The 18,767-nt window shown below is 30.3% G+C and overlaps 2 protein-coding genes across 2 annotated transcripts in view; both read left to right on the top strand.

The window, feature by feature from the left end:
* Positions 1 to 238: 238 nt before the first annotated feature.
* On the top strand, positions 239 to 1,531 carry LOC147816571 (uncharacterized). Its single transcript, XM_087156868.1, has one exon. The coding sequence runs from the start codon at positions 239 to 241 to the stop codon at positions 1,529 to 1,531; it is 1,293 nt and encodes a 430-aa protein (XP_087012994.1).
* An 8,985-nt stretch (positions 1,532 to 10,516) lies between these two features.
* Positions 10,517 to 18,767, top strand: part of LOC107454030 (uncharacterized) — an 82,168-nt gene continuing 73,917 nt past the window's right edge. Inside the window, exon 1 of the mRNA XM_087167912.1 lies at positions 10,517 to 10,619. Coding sequence (XP_087024038.1) covers positions 10,586 to 10,619 — 34 coding nt within the window. The 5' untranslated portion in view covers positions 10,517 to 10,585. The remainder of the gene's footprint in view (positions 10,620 to 18,767) is intronic.

The following is an 18,767-nucleotide window of genomic DNA, read 5'->3' as shown; positions in this document are numbered from 1 at the left end:
AAAAAAAGAATTCAATATCTTTAGTTCCTTTGATAAATTTTTAGTTTCATGATAAATTTTTTGTTTCGTTACAATAGAATGGCAATGGCATCGTGCGAATATTCAAACCAAAACAAACGTGCGAATATTCAAACCAAAACAAACTTTCTACAAACAATTATTTTGATTTGAGATTTAAAACGATATCTTAGTTATTTAGTTCTATTTTTATTTATTTAGTGCCTGCTGCCTAAATAAAATGCCTGCTATCAGGCGTCGAAATATCTCTGGCAGACGTCAGAGAAATGAATGGCGGAATTCTAAACGGGAAAGCATTTCTCGCCGAAGGGAATCGCCACCTCTACAAATTCGTGATTTTTACAAATCTGCATTGACTGTTCATGACGATTGTGACCCCTTTACTATTGGATCTATGACTTTTATTTGTAACTTTTGTCATGCTAAGCATTTTATGTTAGAGAAGACAGGAAGTATCAATGAATATGATATTTGCTGTCAGAAAGGCAAGGTTGATCTTCCTTTATTGTCGCATTCACAATATTTTGAGAATTTGATTATTGGTGTAACATCTTTAAACCATACTGCAAAGAAACGATCCCAAAATTATTTGGACAATATTCGCTCCTATAATTCTGCATTTGCCATGATAAGTTCTGAGAAACACTTAGATGAAAGTGTAACCGGTGGAATGTATCATTTTAAAATCCATGACACATTTTACCATCGTGTTGGTTCACTTATACCAAGTGAAGGTTGTCAGCCAAAGTACGCTCAGAATTACTTTTATGATGTAGATACAGCAGTTGAACACAGAATGCGTGAACAAGCTAATGTCAAATGTGATGCGAACATTATGCATGAAATAGCTGTATATTTGAACAGAGTGAATTCATATGTCCAATCTTTTCAAACAATGGGTAATCTCTGTAGGAATTCCAGTGATGGAAATGAAAAGGAAATATGCATGCACACTGTCAACGCGTCGTCTGATCAACGACGGTACAATGATGCCACAAGTACAGATGTTGCAGCAATCTTCAGATGCGTAGATGGAGTACCTCCTGGGGAACGAAACCTGGTGGTGATGTCAAAGTCAGGTGGCATTCGCACAGTTTCTGTTTTAGACTCATCGTTAGACCTATTGGCTTATCCGCTACTGTTTCCCCATGGTGATCCTGGATGGCATATTAATATTTCGCACACTGTTACAAGTAATCAACGAAACAAAACAACAATGAGACAGTATGCTGCCTATCGTCTTTCCATCAGAGAAACTTTCAGTTTATTGCATCGTTCACAAAAACTGTATCTTCAGTGGGTTGTGGATATGTATGTTCGAATTGAAGGCACACGCTTAAATTTTGTAAGGCACAATCAAAGTAATTTGCGTGCAGATATGTATTTAAATGTAGCTGATTACATACACCAGCGTGCAGCTGAAAACAATTTGAGAGTTGGGCATCAAGTCATTCTTCCCTTTTCTTTCATTGGTTCTCCCCGTAATATGCATCAATGTCCATTGTTTTTATAAGATTGCGAAGCAATATGCAATGGAACTGCGAAGCAGTTCTGGGGGTTGGCGAGCGTAGCGAGCAGGGGGCGGAGCCCCCTAGTAATCTTTATTAACATTCCATGGTAATTTACTTTTTATTGCATATTAATTTACTCTTTATTTACAATACACGTAAGCAAATATTATGTATTAATCTTTCGACGAAGTTTTCATGATTCATTGCGATGATTAATTTTGAACTACAAACGCAAATAATGGCTAATATTCTTTATTAACATTCCATGGTAATTTACTTTTATTGCATATTAATTTACCCTTTATTTACAATACACGTAAGCAAATATTATGTATTAATCTTTTGACGAAATTTTCATGATTCATTGCAATGATCAATTTTGAACTACTAACGCAAATGATGGCTAATATTCCTTATTAACATTCCATGGTTATTTACTTTTTATTGCATATTAATTTACTCTTTATTTACAATACTACACGTAAGCAAATATTATGTATTAATCTTTTGACGAAATTTTCATGATTCGTTGCAATGATTAATTTTGAATTACTAATGCAAGTAATGGCTGGTGTTCTTTATTAACAATTCCACGGTAAATTACTTTTTATTGCATAGTAGTTACTCTTTATTTACAATATACGTAAGCAAATATTATATTTTTTTATTAACCTTTTGACAAAATTTTCAGTAACCATTGAGATTTTTCTAACATCTGAATTTTAAAATTGTTACATCTTAATGTTTAAAAAACACTTCATTTTATGATTGTTAACTTAACTAATTAGTGTGTTTAATATCTATAAACTAAACTCAGTGGAACGACAGCCCAAAGAGGACCAAGACCTACTATGCCCATCTCATTTTGCTTGACCTTGGGCTCTGGGGTAGAAGGAGCAGTTGTCCGTGGTTAGCCGAACTCCCAAGCATGCTTGGTACTTATTTTTTCGACCCACTGAAGGAATGGAAGGTTCAGTCAACCTTGCCTGACCCGAGGATCGAACCAGGTGTCTTTTAATATATATAATTACAATTAATTAGCGCATTTAAGGTCTGATCCTCAATAAAATTAAGATTTACCGTAAAACGAGAAAATCTGGTCGTTGGATCGAAAGTTATTTAGAGTATTTTCTCTCATAAACACACTGTACTTATTTTTAATTTATTGATAAAAATTGAGACTTTTTTTTTACATATAAAAACATAAATTTCAGAAATAGATTTACTCTGAAACTCTATATGTGCCAGAAAATTGCCATATGCTTCACTTTCTCCAGTTTCTTGACACTTATTTTTTGATATTCAAAACTTCGTTCTTCGTAAACAAAATTGATTTTTGCTTTACACGGACACAATAGGATGAATCAATAATCTTATAAATATTCATTTTTCGTTGAATGTACATACATTATATTATTTCTTTCAACATTTTTTGTGTTTATGTTCATTCGATTAACTGTTTAAGGTACTCAGAGTACTCCTAAATTAAGAAAAGGAGTCAATAATTTAATATCTTTTATGTACTTGCAAAATTACATTACTTTTTTCCGTATTTCAACAAACTTAACAACAAACATTTTGAAAGATACAGTGTTCAGTTTTAGTGCTTTCCTTTGCATAAAAATAAAAAGTTTGAAAATAGTGGTTAATTTTCGACAAAGCGTTTCTTTGACACCTAATAATTACTTACTCAAAAGGGAAAGATAAAAAATAGGAACAGAGATATAATTTCGCATAGGTTGCAAATCTGATTACCAGTTTACTACGAGGAGTTTGTGATCCCCGTCATGATAAAACCACATAATTTTCGAACTTGTAAGTCCTTAGTGCGAGCACAACGGGGTTGAGGGTGGAGCTTCCTAGTTATTTCGAAATTCCAGAGGGAAAAAAATGAAAAAACTGATATTTAATATTTAATATACAAATGGCATTCAATCAATGATACTGAAAATGCAAAACAATTATTTGAAAATCTTTATAGCAATTCAAGAACGGGCATAACTTGTTTGAGATACTGTCTTGAATTTTACACAATATTTGATTAAGGATTAGTGTCTGAAAACTTATCTCTTCATTCTAATGGTTCATATCTGTATGCATACCTTACAGGGTGATGATTTTTTATAATTTGGGAAAAGTGTTTTTCAATCGACTAAAAATTAAATCGACTGGGCTGCATGGTGGTCAGGGAGCTGACCTATTGCCAGAAAGGCCCCGGGTACGAATTCCGCTTCTGGTATGGATGCAATCTCTCTTTATTCTATCTGTTTTTCTTAAGTAGTTGGGGTGACGCTCCACCTATATGGTGCCCATGAAAAAGACACCAATAGTACAGCCCGTGAAGCACCGCGACAGCATATTGTTGCCAAATGTGATGGACATTGAAAATAATAAAAATATCAACCAATTATGTGAAACTAAAACTAACCATTTCTCAAAAAACGAAGTATTGAATTTCAAGAATTGTGAAAGTGAAGAAATTGCAGTGATGAAACTTTCGACTTGGAAAAGTAAAAGTATTTCTCGATATTTTGCAATTTTGTTATTATTTTTTTCATATAAATTAATTTTTAAATCAAGCGCATTGCGCTTTTAAAAAAAGGACATAATCTGACTAACATTTGATTTGATAATCGTACTTGCAGGTACTAGAAAGCAATATTAATGGTTTAAAACAGGGGTTTCCAACTTACATGAGGCCGAGGGCCGCAATTGAGAACACCAGTCAAATGGCGGGCCGCAACTTTATAAAACATTTATCTAGGGCTCTTTTATGTTTGAAGGAACATTAAATATTACTGTCAGATTTTTATCAAGTTGTACAAAACAAACGTATTGAATTACAAATTAAAATTAGAAGTAGATTTTTAAGCAACATACTCGATTATTTTTGTATTTGAATAAATATTTTCTTGGATGCAAAACCTGAGAAATAAATTTCTCTGGGCCGTTGGTATGTTAAATTTCACAGAAACAAGAAATTGGGATTTTTTTTTTAATGAAAGAAAAGTATTTTAAACCCATATAGATTTTTTACGAAAATTGTCCTCAAAAAATGACAACCAATATATTTTAGCTCGTGGGCCACAAAAAAGGTTTCGTGGGCCTGGATGCGGCCCACGGGCCGCTAGTTGGTAGCCACTGGTTTAAAACATATTAAAAATTAAAGTATACTAATTAGTAAGTTGCTGACAATATCTAAATATACGAAATCAAACACAAAAACATATTTTTCTGAATAATGAATCCCTTTTTCAAAAAAAGTCTCTCTTGGAGAGTCAAAATATGGGAATCTGAAGGTGGTAATTTTTAGTATCGAATAGTTAGTCGCAATTTTAAATATAAAATTTTAGTCAGAAAGCTCTCGAAAATTTCAGTTCTTATACAGAAGAAATACGTTTTTGTGTTTGATCCTAAACTTAGCATATCTCTGCATTATATTATATTTAAGATCTAATCTTTTACGATTAAAATTGAACTTTAGTATACGGATCTATTCGACATGCTTTGTTTTTTCATGAAATGTACATACAGAGCACAAAAGAACAAGTAATATAATTTTTCTAAAAAGTCAATCTCTACTTAGGTCAACAAAGAAAGTTTTTGTTTTAGTTACCTTTTATTAAATAATTAACATTTTTCTCCCATCTAAAACTAAATTAATTAATTAAATTTAATTAATTAAATTTAATTAATGAACTAATATTTGAGAAAACGGTATTAACATCAAGTGTCATCCACTTCAAGTTTAAAAAAATGTATTTGAGCTTGAGTGGATGAATTAAAAGTATTTTATCGACTATTGAAAATTTGAACAAAATATAGGAAGAATGTAAACTAATAGTAGGAATTGAAAAAAGTGAGCATCTTGAATAGCATTTGATCTAATGATTGGATTAAAACTCACTAAGACCCAATATGAATGTATTTGATGTTTTGAGCATCTTACTTTAAACATGCTAATTAATTAGTACAGACGATTATTTAAGTTACAAATAAGACATAAGAACTTACTTTCTCTGAATAAATGTTCCTTTTATTCGACGGATTTGAATTGTTGACCTTTAAAATATGAAGAAAAGCTGCAATCTAGAGGATATGGTCGCAATAGTTTAGGCAGGAGAACAATCTAAAATCAGAATTCCTCTAAGTTAAAAGCTGCAATCTAGAGGATATGGTCCCAATAGTTTAGGCAGGAGAACAATCTAAAATCAGAATTCCTCTAAGTTAAAAGCTGCAATCTAGAGGATATGGTCCCAATAGTTTAGGCAGGAGAACAATCTAAAATCAGAATTCCTCTAAGTTAAAAGCTGCAATCTAGAGGATATGGTCCCAATAGTTTAGGCAGGAGAGCAATCTAAAATCAGAATTCCTCTAAGTTAAAAGCTGCAATCTAGAGGATATGGTCGCAATAGTTTAGGCAGGAGAACAATCTAAAATCAGAATTCCTCTAAGTTTAAAGCTGCAATCTAGAGGATATGGTCCCAATAGTTTAGGCAGGAGAACAATCTAAAATCAGAATTCCTCTAAGTTAAAAGCTGCAATCTAGAGGATATGGTCCCAATAGTTTAGGCAGGAGAACAATCTAAAATCAGAATTCCTCTAAGTTAAAAGCTGCAATCTAGAGGATATGGTCCCAATAGTTTAGGCAGGAGAACAATCTAAAATCAGAATTCCTCTAAGTTAAAAGCCGCAATCTAGAGGACATGGTCTCAATAGTTTAGGTAGGAGAACAATCGAAAATCAGAATTCCTCTAAGTTTAAAGTTGCAATCTAGAGGATATGGTTCCAATAGTTTAGGCAGGAGAGCAATCTAAAATCAGAATTCCTCTAAGTTAATTTCTCGCTATGTTCCCGGAACATTTAAGCGCATCAAAAAATGTCTGCATTATTTTTTTACAGGGAATTATCCGTGGTTAAACAAATTTTATCATTAAATACAAAAAATTTTCGATTCGCTTAAAAAATTCACTCGATACGGCAAAATATACGAATCGAGAAAATAAAATTTAGGGGACATAATTTTCGATCTCTCTCCTGTCTACCCTATTAGGACCAAATTTCGAGATTCTGGCAGTCCTTATTAGAAGAATTACTTGGAAGAATTTCTGGTGCAGTTTATGAGAATATCAAATGGTGCACCCTTTACAATCATGAGCTATATAAAAATTATAAACAACCAGAGATAGTTCATGTTATTAAGACCAATCGCATTCGATGGCTGGGACACCTTTATAGATCTGAGCATCAAAACCCCGCAAAAAGTAACTTTTTCTAAGCCAGAAGGTACAAGAAAAAGGGGTCGTCCACCGATTAGGTGGCTGGACGCAGTTGAGAGGAGCCTAAAGATAATAGGAATAACTGATTGGCACATAATAGATCAAGATGGCAAAAACTTATTGGGGCGGCCTTGACCTGTCATAGGCTGTAGTGCCCAAGAAGTAGAAGAACAAGGCTGTCCCTGATATTTTGAAGTTCAGGAATCTCTCTTCGGGAAAAAAGTATGTTTATAAAGCGAAAGTACGTTTTTGTGTCTTAAATAATCATCGATTCCGTAGCTTAAGATATCATCAACGCTAAATAATTACCATATTTTAGGTTAGGCCCTCTAACTTATAAAATTGAGTCTTATCCAATCATCAGATCAAAAGTTATTTAGGATGTTCTTTTTTTATTTTGTATATTGCAAAATGTTTTCCTACTTGTTTTGATTTCTTTTGCTGTAATGAATTCATTCGTAATTGAAATATAAAAATTTTTTATAGGTTTTTTGAAGAAAAAGAAAAAAATGATTTACTTCTGTTAGCTATTATTATTCAATTTTGAAAAAAGATTTATCCCATCTCATTTAAAATTACATAATTTTATTTACTGTTATTAATTTTAAACGTTTTAAGATAAATGTTCAGACAATTCTAATTCCGGCTTCAAAATTTTGTTTTTTTAACAGAAACTTAAAATTTTTCAATGCAAAGGTTTAAAAATTCCATTAGCTAGGTTTAAAAATCAAATTGCTTATTCTATTTAAAAATATTTAATTGTATCCTAGTTCAAAAGGTTGCAATAGTTTCAACTTTCAATTAAGTTTCATTTTATATTTTTGAAACCTAAACAATCGAATTTTTTTAAAATGTCATTTTGCCCTAATTTATTTATTTCAATGTTCATTAAAACAGCAGATAACGCGTTTTTCATTGAAAGCGAATGAAATAAAACTTTATATAAAAATATCTACTTATATAATAAAATTCTTGCTGCACCTGTTTCGGTTGTTAGATTTCATTTTGAATAATTTAAGGGAAATAAAAACTTTCTGAAAAGTGAGCAAAACGCGATTTACTTCCTACTTTTGAACACGATTCTTTGAATTGTAAATTTACGCTATTGAATTTGAAATTCCTGTTTTTAAAATCGACGGTATTCGGTGAATGTTTCCCAGAGGAATTCTAGCAAAATTCGTAAATTTATTGAAGAATGTTCAATAGTTATGATAAAATTGCTTTGTTCTTAATATAAACATAAAGGTTGTATATGAAATGTTTTTTTTTTCCGCTGAAAATCTGTAAAATTAAACAGAAAAAAATGTATATTTAATAATACTTATGGGCTATTCCCCTTCTCGCTGTGCTCCCCAACTCCTTTAAATGCTTCACAGAGATCTTTGTTTCTCGTTATGAAGCAGACATTCAAAAACAGACTTTATTCTAGTTTCCGATGACCTATTGACGGTAACTTCTTTATGATTTGTCATTTTAAATCCGACTGAAAATAATTATTTTCAAAGAATCAAACTCGTTTTCCAAGAATACGTTCTTAATTGAAATTTTTAAGACTTCTAGTTAAACAAATCTTTCGTATTTGCCACATTTTCTATGAAATTTCAAGACCAATCAAGAAGAAAACTTAGAAGAAAAAAGGCCTTCACGCGGAGCACTTTAGTTGTTCAATGAAACGGACATAAATTGTGCTGTAAATGAAAATAAGAAAGATGATACAACATTCGGACGACTAAACAGCGCAGTAGAGGAAAATAAGAAAAATGTAACAACGTTCGAACTACTAAAGGAACGGATTCTTAGTTTATAGCAATCCGCGCTAAATGATGTTGGTGCTTTTCGGAAGTGTTGATGCTACTCTGAAAAACAAATATTAAGACAAACTTATTTTCGGGGACAAGTGTTTGGAAGTTATGTAGCACGTCATGGTTACAAAAGGTAGAAAACTTAGAAAGCTTCTCATCGTTTTTGATTGGCAACATAGCTTTAATTTTCGATTATTAGCTGAAAATAGTCTTTGTATGTTGCGTGGTCTTACGCAAACTACTTTTTTTCCTATTTATATTAGACCAAATTTCTTGTAATTTAACTGAAAAAAAATGCATACTTAACTGCGATTAGCTATTTACACAATTAGAGTGCCTAACATCGGTTTTTATTTCACTTGCGTTGTTTTATTTCATAAAAAATTTCTTCATTTCGCAATCAAACCATCCTACCAACACAATTGAATTAGTCGACTCATAATTTATAATGGAAATTGATAAATATTACATTTTTCCCTGTTGGTTACATTACATTTTCCTTGTCAGTATATTAATTGACTGATCTGTAAAATCCTTAATATAAATTTTTTTAAAATGCAATTTTTACTTATTTTTTAAAATATTTATAATTATTTCTCGAATTTTTAATCCTGATATTATAGTTTTGAAAACAAATTACTCTTTTTTGTTATTTAACCATTGCAGTTTTTATAGTAATAGTACTAGCCAAACTATTTTTTTATTATTACTCAAGTGGAACGATAATAACTTGTAAATCTTTGTGATTTTATAGCAATTGATGCTTTTTCATTTTCAATTTCAGTTAAGAAATGAGAGCCTAAATAAAACTCTCTACAGCTTAATGAATTTTCCTACTTATCTTTACAACAGAGTTTATAAGGTCATTGTTTAATGTAAAAAGAGCTAAAAAAACCCTTCAAATTTTAATAACTTTAGAACAAATTGGAATCGCAAAACTCAATAGGCTATTTCACTTGATAGTTTTCACAAAAACAGCCATTTTCAAAATCTGAGTTTACTTTATATTTTTTACCTATGCACATTTTTTGGGATTGAAAATGTCTTTTAATGATATAGTAAAAATAAGATTATTATTTTTTTAAATCTTTTTTTAATCTATACAATTAAAATTTACCTATATGTCATTTCTTCGCCTGTCTCTATTGTTAAATTACATTAAGAAAAAATTGCTTTTAATAACTATAAGTAACTATAAGTTTACTGGAATACTAAAATATAAAATTCAGAAAATTAAATTCAATCAGAATAATCAATACAAATTTAATTCATAAATGCATAGAAACGCGAAAAAGCTGATTATAAAACATCTGTTTTCCATGTAAGTCTTTTTTATTTAAAAACTTATCCGCAAACGCAATTCACAAACTTTTAAATTCAGTAATAAAGGTATTAGAATGAAACTTTACATGTTATTTCATAAGAATTTCTGCGGTGTAATATTTTTCAATCAATAACTTCAACCTCTTATTTTCTTAACTTTTCAACAATAATTATTTCTAATCAGCGGTCACTGAAAGTTGCTGGAGAAATTTGTAATTATCATTGTTAATTTACTGTTTACCCGTTACTAAAACGTTGTATGATAATTTAATGCACCGTTTGTGTTTTTGAAAGGAGTTGCTAAACTAATTTAGGAACGGCTATTTTCTGTGAGTTAGTGAAATACGGTTCGAAGCACGATAAATACCTCAAAGCAAACGAAATTTTGATTAAACACATTCCCAAAACTTTTCAATTGTTCAAAATGGGCAGCAGAAAGATAATTAATTAAATAAATGGAATAGAAATACAACTCTTTCTTAATTAACTTCACGTGAAAGTGGTAGTTTAAAGAAAGCGGCTCTTTCAAAATGCAGATGCGAGATTTGCTCCGCATCTTCCGGTTTGTGATGATGGAGCAAAGGATGTCGGGAGAATAACCTTTGGAGTGACGTCACAGAGTAGCGTTCTTCACAACAAACAAGAGACGAGGATGAGGAACACTGATCACTCAGCATCTCTGACAAGTACGTAATCATTTTTGTTGTTATTTTTATCCCACTTGAGTTTTGTAAATTGCTGTAGTTGACAAGTAATGAATATGTTATGGCCTTTATTTAAATGCGAAAAAAGCTTTCAGAATTTTTGAAGAATAAAATATATTTCACGGAATGCGTTAAACTTTACGAATCAGACGCGCAAAGTGGAATCAGTTTAAATTATTATTAAAGCTCGTATGGAGTATGCAAAATATTTTTATTTTATTGATTAAACAAACGTTTTATTTATTGATTTTAAAACAGCCAGAAAGCTTATTTTATGTTATAGTTATGAAGAAATTGGCGAGTAAAAGTATTTAGAAAAAAAAAATCGGGCTTATTCAAAACGCGGAAACTTAGAACCAGATCCCTTTTTTTAATCAATTAATGTGAAATTTTATAACTGACTAAAAAATAGTAAACATACTATTGAAAAAGTTAATTACAATTAAGTATTTGGCAAATTTGATAGTTTGAAATTTACGGTATGCAACTTCTAAACTATTTTAAGACTCTAAAAAACTAATTAATAGTTTAATTATTAAAACCTTAATTTTTGATTAAAATTGTTTTGTTTAGTGCATTAATATATTTTTAATGCACCAAAGAATTTGAAGGTCTAACAAAATTTGTGCACTGAAATTTATTTAAGAAACAATGAAAGAAAGAATTTGAAATTCTTAAAAATTTTATGCAAGCTTCAAAATTTTATAGAAGTTTCAAAATCTTATGTTTGAAATTTTATAACTTGTTAGAATTAAAAAGTATACCTACACTTGAAAAAGTTTATTAAAACACGTGTTTGTCTAATTTGATGATTTGAAATTTGTGGTATGCAGCTCCAAGACTATTTTAAGACTGTAATAAACTAATTTATGGTTTAATTATTAAAGATTTTAATTTTTTATTATAATTGTTTTTTGTTGCTGTTGATGCATCAAAAAAATTTTTAAATTTTACAAAATCTAGCATTTATTTTTAGAAAAAAGGGAAAGAAGGAATTTTTAAAATAACTATGTAACTCACAAACTTTTCTCTTCTTAGAGGAATACAAAATAAATCATTCATCTTAGATCAAATGTTTTTTTACGATTTAGTCGACACATTTTCCATTTTGTTTTCTTTTCGATATTTTGGTATATTCTTTGACAAATGACAAACCTTTATATAACGTTACTGTATCTTGGGAATTGAGTACAACGTCAGAAATAAAAATACTTTTATTTGAACTGATTTAATTTCTATTTGTGCTGTGAGAATGATTATTTACACTTCAGTATTTGATTAAAACAATTAAACAAAAATTATAACTAAGTAAATAAAATAAAAATTATATCTATAAAAACAAAAATAACTAAACATATAAAATTCTGGAATTAAATAGTTTTCTATAGACAAGTTTAACTGTTTTATATTTCTTACAAGTGGCAATGTTCCCAAGTGCCTTAAGTATTTAGTTGAGGGGGGAACAATACAGCAGAAGCCTTTTAAAAAGAAGGAGTTAAGGAGTTTTTAATGAATTTCAAACAATTAGGATTAACTTAACTTTATTCATATTATTTTTTATCTTATTTCACGTTTTTTAATTTTCATTTTATCATGCAACAAATACAAAAATTTATTAAATCCGCTTATTATAATGCAATATTTATAATTGATTTTTTTAAAATTATCTATAGCTTACTATACTAAGTTTAAAAAACTATCCAAATTTGATTCCTTTTAAGTATTTTAAACTATATGAATGTTGTTTTTGTTGCACCTTGGATATTTAATTTTTTTTTCTTCTTTTAGAAAATATCCGTGTTTTGAAAAAAAAATGATATAAAATATGCTGCATTTTCTTGAATTATTTAAACCCAGTCAACTCAATTAAAAATATCCCTACGGGCGACGAAGGCTAATTCATTGTGTATGTGTCAAAACTTGAAGTAAATCGGTTGAAAAGTGAACTAGTTAAAGATACATCAATTACGAGAAGCATAGTTTAGAGTAAATTGCGTTTAAAGTTATATGGACTTAGTAATAATTTGAACCAAAAGATGATGAAATAAAACTTGAAGCACTAAAGAAATCTATAAATTTGAGGATACCTTAGCATCAGGGCTAGAAAAGACAAAATGCTCGTAATAAACTTATCTCAACGAATTGAATCAACTTCATTGAATGATATGATTTTGCATGTATTGTAATAATCCAGTTTAGTATGACTTGCTGCTGTCTTATGAAAGTTCTGTAATTCTTATCACTAAAAATTAATATTTTTACCTGTGCATTTTTTTTCTAGAATAAAGTAAAAGTATTGTTAATAATGACATAAATGTTGAAATATATTGTTATATATTCTTTCTTAAAAGTCCAATTCCCCCTGAGAAAGAAAATATGCTCAAAACTACCAGAATAGGGTCAAATTTACCGTATTTTTGGCTCTATGGCAGTGTTTCCCAAAGTGTGGTACGCGTACCCCCTGGGGTACGGGAACAGTTCAGAGGAGGTGCGCGTTCTTATGCGAAATATCTTACAACAAACGAAAATGTCAAAAACTTTTATTTAAAAACAAAGCTAGCCATGAAAATTTACAATTAAGTATTTTTTTATTGGCTATTTTTTGCTGAGTTAATAGTTAATAATTAGTGGTGTCAATAGCCAGTTGTGATTTTTAACTTTCATGTAATTTTTTTTTATCACAGCAAAAACAATATCATCCTTCTCACTGATGCAAATAAACTTATTAACAAAGCTCTGTACCGAAAAAGAAAAATAAACATATTTTTAAAAAAAATACATTCATTTTTTTATTAGTGGTACACAGCGTTACGAAAAATTTAGAAAAGGTGCACAAAAGTCATAAGCTTGGGAAACACTGCTCTATGGGAATACCAAAACGTAAGGTAATTTTTAACGAAGTGCTTTGGTAATGACTTTTCTGTAAAATTAACAATGAAATATGGTTGTTACTACCATGCTGTTTGTTAGTAAATGCTGTAAAATGAGGTAATTTTAAGAAAAAGTCGGAAATTTAATAGTGTTAGAATAATTTGAGATGACGTAAAAAGTTTATTTTGATAATCTTCTATTTTATTCAGCAAACACTAGTTAGCTTTGCTTCGCGCCGGTTATTTGTTTTTTTTTCTTCTCCGATGTAAGCTGTAAGTTAACATCTACTAACATTTAAAATTTAAAAAAAAAATGCATTCTTAAATTGCAAATACCTGGTCAAGGCTGAACTAAATCAGAAACTTAACCGTTTTTAAATAGATACTATTTAAGGGTAATTAAAATTACTGCATCAGGTTAAAAATGTATGCTTAGAGGTTACGGGTTCGAATCATTTCCTTATGATCATTTTAAACTTTCCTTATCTGATCTCCGACTTGACAAAGTCTTATAATATATCGTACTTTGTAATGAACACACAAGCTTGCATATGAATGCGTATCCAGAAATAGGAAAAAAAATCTTAGAATAGTAAGGACTTTTTTAAAGTGATTTTGCACCAGTCTCGTCTTACTGGATCGAGGCTTAATGCAAATAATTGCTTGTCTCTTGTCAAATTGCAGAAAAGATAGCATTAAAATGAGAAAAACAGCACAAGGATAGTGAACCTATTTCTTTTACATTTCTGGGCGTTTTGCAGAAGGAGAACATCCCGCGGCAATAAAGGACCCATTATTATACAGTTGTTTTACTTGAATCTCACCGTGCAATAATACTATTCCGCTAACTGAGCCGTGATGGCTCAGGGGATAGAGAGCGTTCGCCTACCAATGATGTGAACCGGGCTCGAATCCCAGCGATGGCTGGTTGATACGAGTTCCGCATCCGGCTTGCATCGACCACAGTGCTGACGTTAAATATCCTCCGTGGTAGACGGATCATGGATTAGAGTTCTCTTGTCGTACGGCTAACCGTTGGAAGTTTTCGTTGTTTTCCTCGCCACGTAACGCAAATGCAGGTTAGTTTCATCAAAAAGTCTTCTACGAAGGCAAATTTTTCCCAATACCTGATCCAGGTGTTCCTCTTGTCTTCTGGACTGGATTCAAAATTACAAGGCTACGAAGTTGAGCATTAGTTATCGTACACCCAAAAATTGGGTCGTCTGTTCAGCGATGGTTATAAAATAAAATAAAATATTCCGTTAAACACTCTGAAGCGTAAATGTAGTGGGTTTAAATTCAGCTATAACGTTCGATGCATATTTTTAATTTCTTTGTAAAATTTTGCTATCTGTTATTTCAAACTGAAAAGAATTAAGTCAACGAAACCTTCATAAGTACGTAAATAAATAAATCTGTAAATAAATGAATAAATAAATCTCACTACCTCAAAAAAGATTGATGAAATAGTCAGCAATATGATATTATCTCGAAAACGTTTTAATTAAACATTTGAAGCCATCATTCATCTCCCTTTAACCTTTGTTATTATAGAGAAATTATGTTAGAATAAGAAATAATTAACAGTCATCTAATTCTTGTCAACCATTTAAATATACTGCCATTCTAAATATACTGAAGGGGACGAAGGCATCAAAAGGTCAAAATTACCAAACAAATGGTAAAATGATTGATAGTTATGAAAATCATTTTAGTAATTTTGCCATGATACTTTATAGTATGACATAAAACCATTTATTTGGTTATATTTACTTTTGAGATATGTATTTGTTACTAACTGTATTGTAATAAGAACTATAATTTTGAAAAGCATAATTTACTGTAAGCTGTAATGACAGCAAACGGAAAAATTGCCATATAAATGGTTTAAATACCGTATATGTTGGTTTAATTCTTAGAATTGCGATGTCCATCATCAGAAATGTTTTTACCATACAAATATGGTGATTTTGGTTGAATTTTTTTTCTCGGTGAAAAAAATATTTGAAAACAATTCTTTTTTAAAAAATTTGTAGAGTATTTTTAATAAACGTAATTTCTTAAACATATATATCTCAATATTTCGATATTTTTCTAAATAACACTTGTAAATAATAATTAATGCGATTTTGATATCAACTTCATTGTATCAACAAAACCTAAAACCTTTTGTGATAGATTGCCTGCAGTAAAGGGTCTCAAATGGCACCCCAAAATAAATTGGATGTAACTGACAGTTGCTATTCTTCTCCTTTTAACGCTTTCGGTTACTTTCATTTTATTCTTTTTGAGCATTATAAAGATGTGGAATGAACAGGGAAGAATTTTATTCTGTTTATGGGGTTATAAGCGTAACTGGTCAAAAACTTGATGTCTCTAGGTTTTGCGTGAGTTACAGTGTACTGACACGACAGTAAACACGAAGGAAACAAATAACTTATAGATTAAAATAAAAATTATCCTTTATTCGTCAGGGAAGATTATTATGGCTTTCTCTTTGTACTACTTATTCCGTTCTATATATATATAGAACGGAATAAATAGTACAAAGGGAAAAGCATAATAATCTTCCACGAGGAATAAAGGATAATTCTAGGAATAATAATCATAGGATAATTTTAGGAAAGGATAATATATAGAGGAGAGTCGGGTACCCCCGCCCACTTAAGGAGTATTGCTTATATTTCTGTATAATATTGAGTAATAGTCAATATTTTTGTATGTTTCTATTGTTTTATCATCTAATTAAATAATGCAAAAAGAATAAACCAAAAAAAAAAAAGAATAGTTTAACTTAAAAAAATAGAAATTTAAAAAAACATGTTTTTCAGCTCTTTTCAAAATGTGTCGGGTAGACCCGCCCAGTTGCAAAAATTATGTTTTTTGACTGTTTTTTCAGGTGTAAATGAAAATGACCAATGTATTGACAGTAGATAAACCTTGTTTATCATTTTCATCACAAGATTATTTTATTTATTACATATTTATATACTTTTAGTGAATTCTATCATTTAATAGCAACAATATTTGTTGTTAAAAATGCATATAACATTCAAATTTGAAGCAATAAAATAATAATCTTTGTAACCGTACATTTATTGACGAAATAAAATTGGGCTGTAATACCCGACATTCATGTGAGCGGGACTACCCGAAATCCAATTTTTTTGTAAATTTGTAATTACTCGAACAATTTTTCGCAAATAAACTTCTTTCTTTGTGCAAATTAAACTTAAGACTACATACTTTAATGCTGTATGTATAAAAAAATTTATTTGCTTAGTATTAAAATGAAGTTTAATCGAAACATTCAACCAATTTTTTCTTAATTTCATGACTACTGTATTCAACATGTTTTCAAAACTATTGTTTACCATGTTAACAGCTGCATAAATACTTGAAACTTTGAAAATAATCTTTTTTTAATATAACAATTAATGTCCGATGGCCCATTGACTTGAAAAAATATTCTATACATATGAAATTGACAGTGGGCGGGGTTACCCGACTCTCCCCTATATATATATATATATATATATATATATATATATATATTAAAATAAAATCCATTATATTATTAATGTTAAACAGCTGTTAAATACGAGGCATGTTTTTAAAGTAAGAGCGGTTTGAAAATTAAAACAGGAAGTAAAAGCAGTTGAAAGAAAATTTTAAAGAAGCAACTTTATTTTCAGATTCTATACATGTTTTTTGTATTTTTCAACATAGTTGCTAAATTTGTTTAAGCACCTATCACACCTTACAACTAGATTTAGAATACCCTATTCTTAGAAATTTGCCGCCTGCTCCGATAACCAAACAATCACTGCCGTTTTCACTTCTTTGTCATCGCTGTAAAGGTTGCCACCAAAATGATTCTCGAAATATCGGAAAAGATGAGAAATCACTCGGCGCAAGGTATGGGCTGTAGGGAGGGGTAGTCCAAAACTTTTCAGCCAAAAGAATCCAATAAAGCCCGGGTCTAAGCTGCGGTGACAGTAATCGTCCCTGTCAGCAAAACAGTAGGTGGTTTCGTAAACTTCACAAATCTGACGGTAAGCGTCTGCAGATTTTTTGCAGACTAAAAACGAATCATTGACCGTACCTCGTACAGGGTGAGCGATTTGTAAATCTTGAACATTTTAAAGACACAGAACCAAGCGTACAGCTGCAACTGAGTACAATCGTTCCTAAGGAATACCAGGACATGACGCAAACACTCGTTGCGCAGTACGCATCCTCTATTAGTGCGCACAACAAAATGGCACTTACTTAACACCTCTCGTATTAATGTCTGCTTAAAATTTATAAAACTAATGCTTCACTTTTAGACTCTTAAGCTGTATTTGCTACTTTTTAACAGTAATGATATCCATGGAAAATTGATTTCGTTTTTCACGCTTTGCGTCACAATCTATCAAAGTACAGTCTGGGTTTTGTTTCCTTATCGAAGCCCTTTTCCTAGTTTCATTCAGCTATTGGAATTTAACATTCACACTCTTCAAATTTGATTTGAACTCTTATGCATCTAATTTCGGTAATTTCTGCTCAGTACACATTTTGCAAAATCTAGTCACATTTTAGAGGTGAGGAAAGTTGAAGCCCGCGAAATATGAGAGTATTTCTTTTCGCAAGAATTCCGAACTGGCATATCATTCTTATTCTTTGGTTCACTACTTTAGAAAGCTCTTTAAATAAGTTGGATTTTTTTTATTCAATTTTTTTTTACAAAACTCCAACTAAGTTGTCTATATTCACTTTCTTCGGATTATCCGTTTTTTATTCTCTTTCACTAAATCACTGGAATGAAATCCATCGGTTCGCTTTAGACTAACTTTGCAAGCACTTTTGTGTATATATATATATATACATATATATATATATATATATATATATATATATATATATATATATATATATATATATATATATATATATATATATACACACAACCGGTCAAAAGTTTAGACTCACCTGTATTAATTTCAAAATCTTTAAATATAGTTAACTGTTTCTGACTTAAACATACAATTTATTAACAAATTAAACAAATATCTCAAAACTCTGCTTTCGTTTAAAACTGTTCATTATTTTTTCATTTTGTATCTATTCTGTAGTTGATAATGAAATGAACGACAGTGCATGTAAGTACCTATTCTGAAACAAGTGCAATTTATTTAATTTTTTTTATTTATTTTTAGTTTATAAACAATTTACTTTTCATCTTCTTTTATGGGGTTAATTATAAGTTATGTTCACG

Source organism: Parasteatoda tepidariorum, chromosome 1, assembly GCF_982258835.1.
Source record: "Parasteatoda tepidariorum strain Cologne lab strain chromosome 1, Ptep-v5.0, whole genome shotgun sequence".
NCBI lineage: Eukaryota > Metazoa > Arthropoda > Arachnida > Araneae > Theridiidae > Parasteatoda > Parasteatoda tepidariorum.
The sequence above is the reverse complement of the archived record's forward strand: the minus strand, read 5'-3'. Positions and strand labels throughout refer to the sequence as shown.

Coding starts and splice junctions, on each gene's coding strand:
- LOC147816571 (XM_087156868.1), top strand. CDS start 239: ATGCCTGCTATCAGGCGTCGAAATATCTCTGGCAGACGTCAGAGAAAT.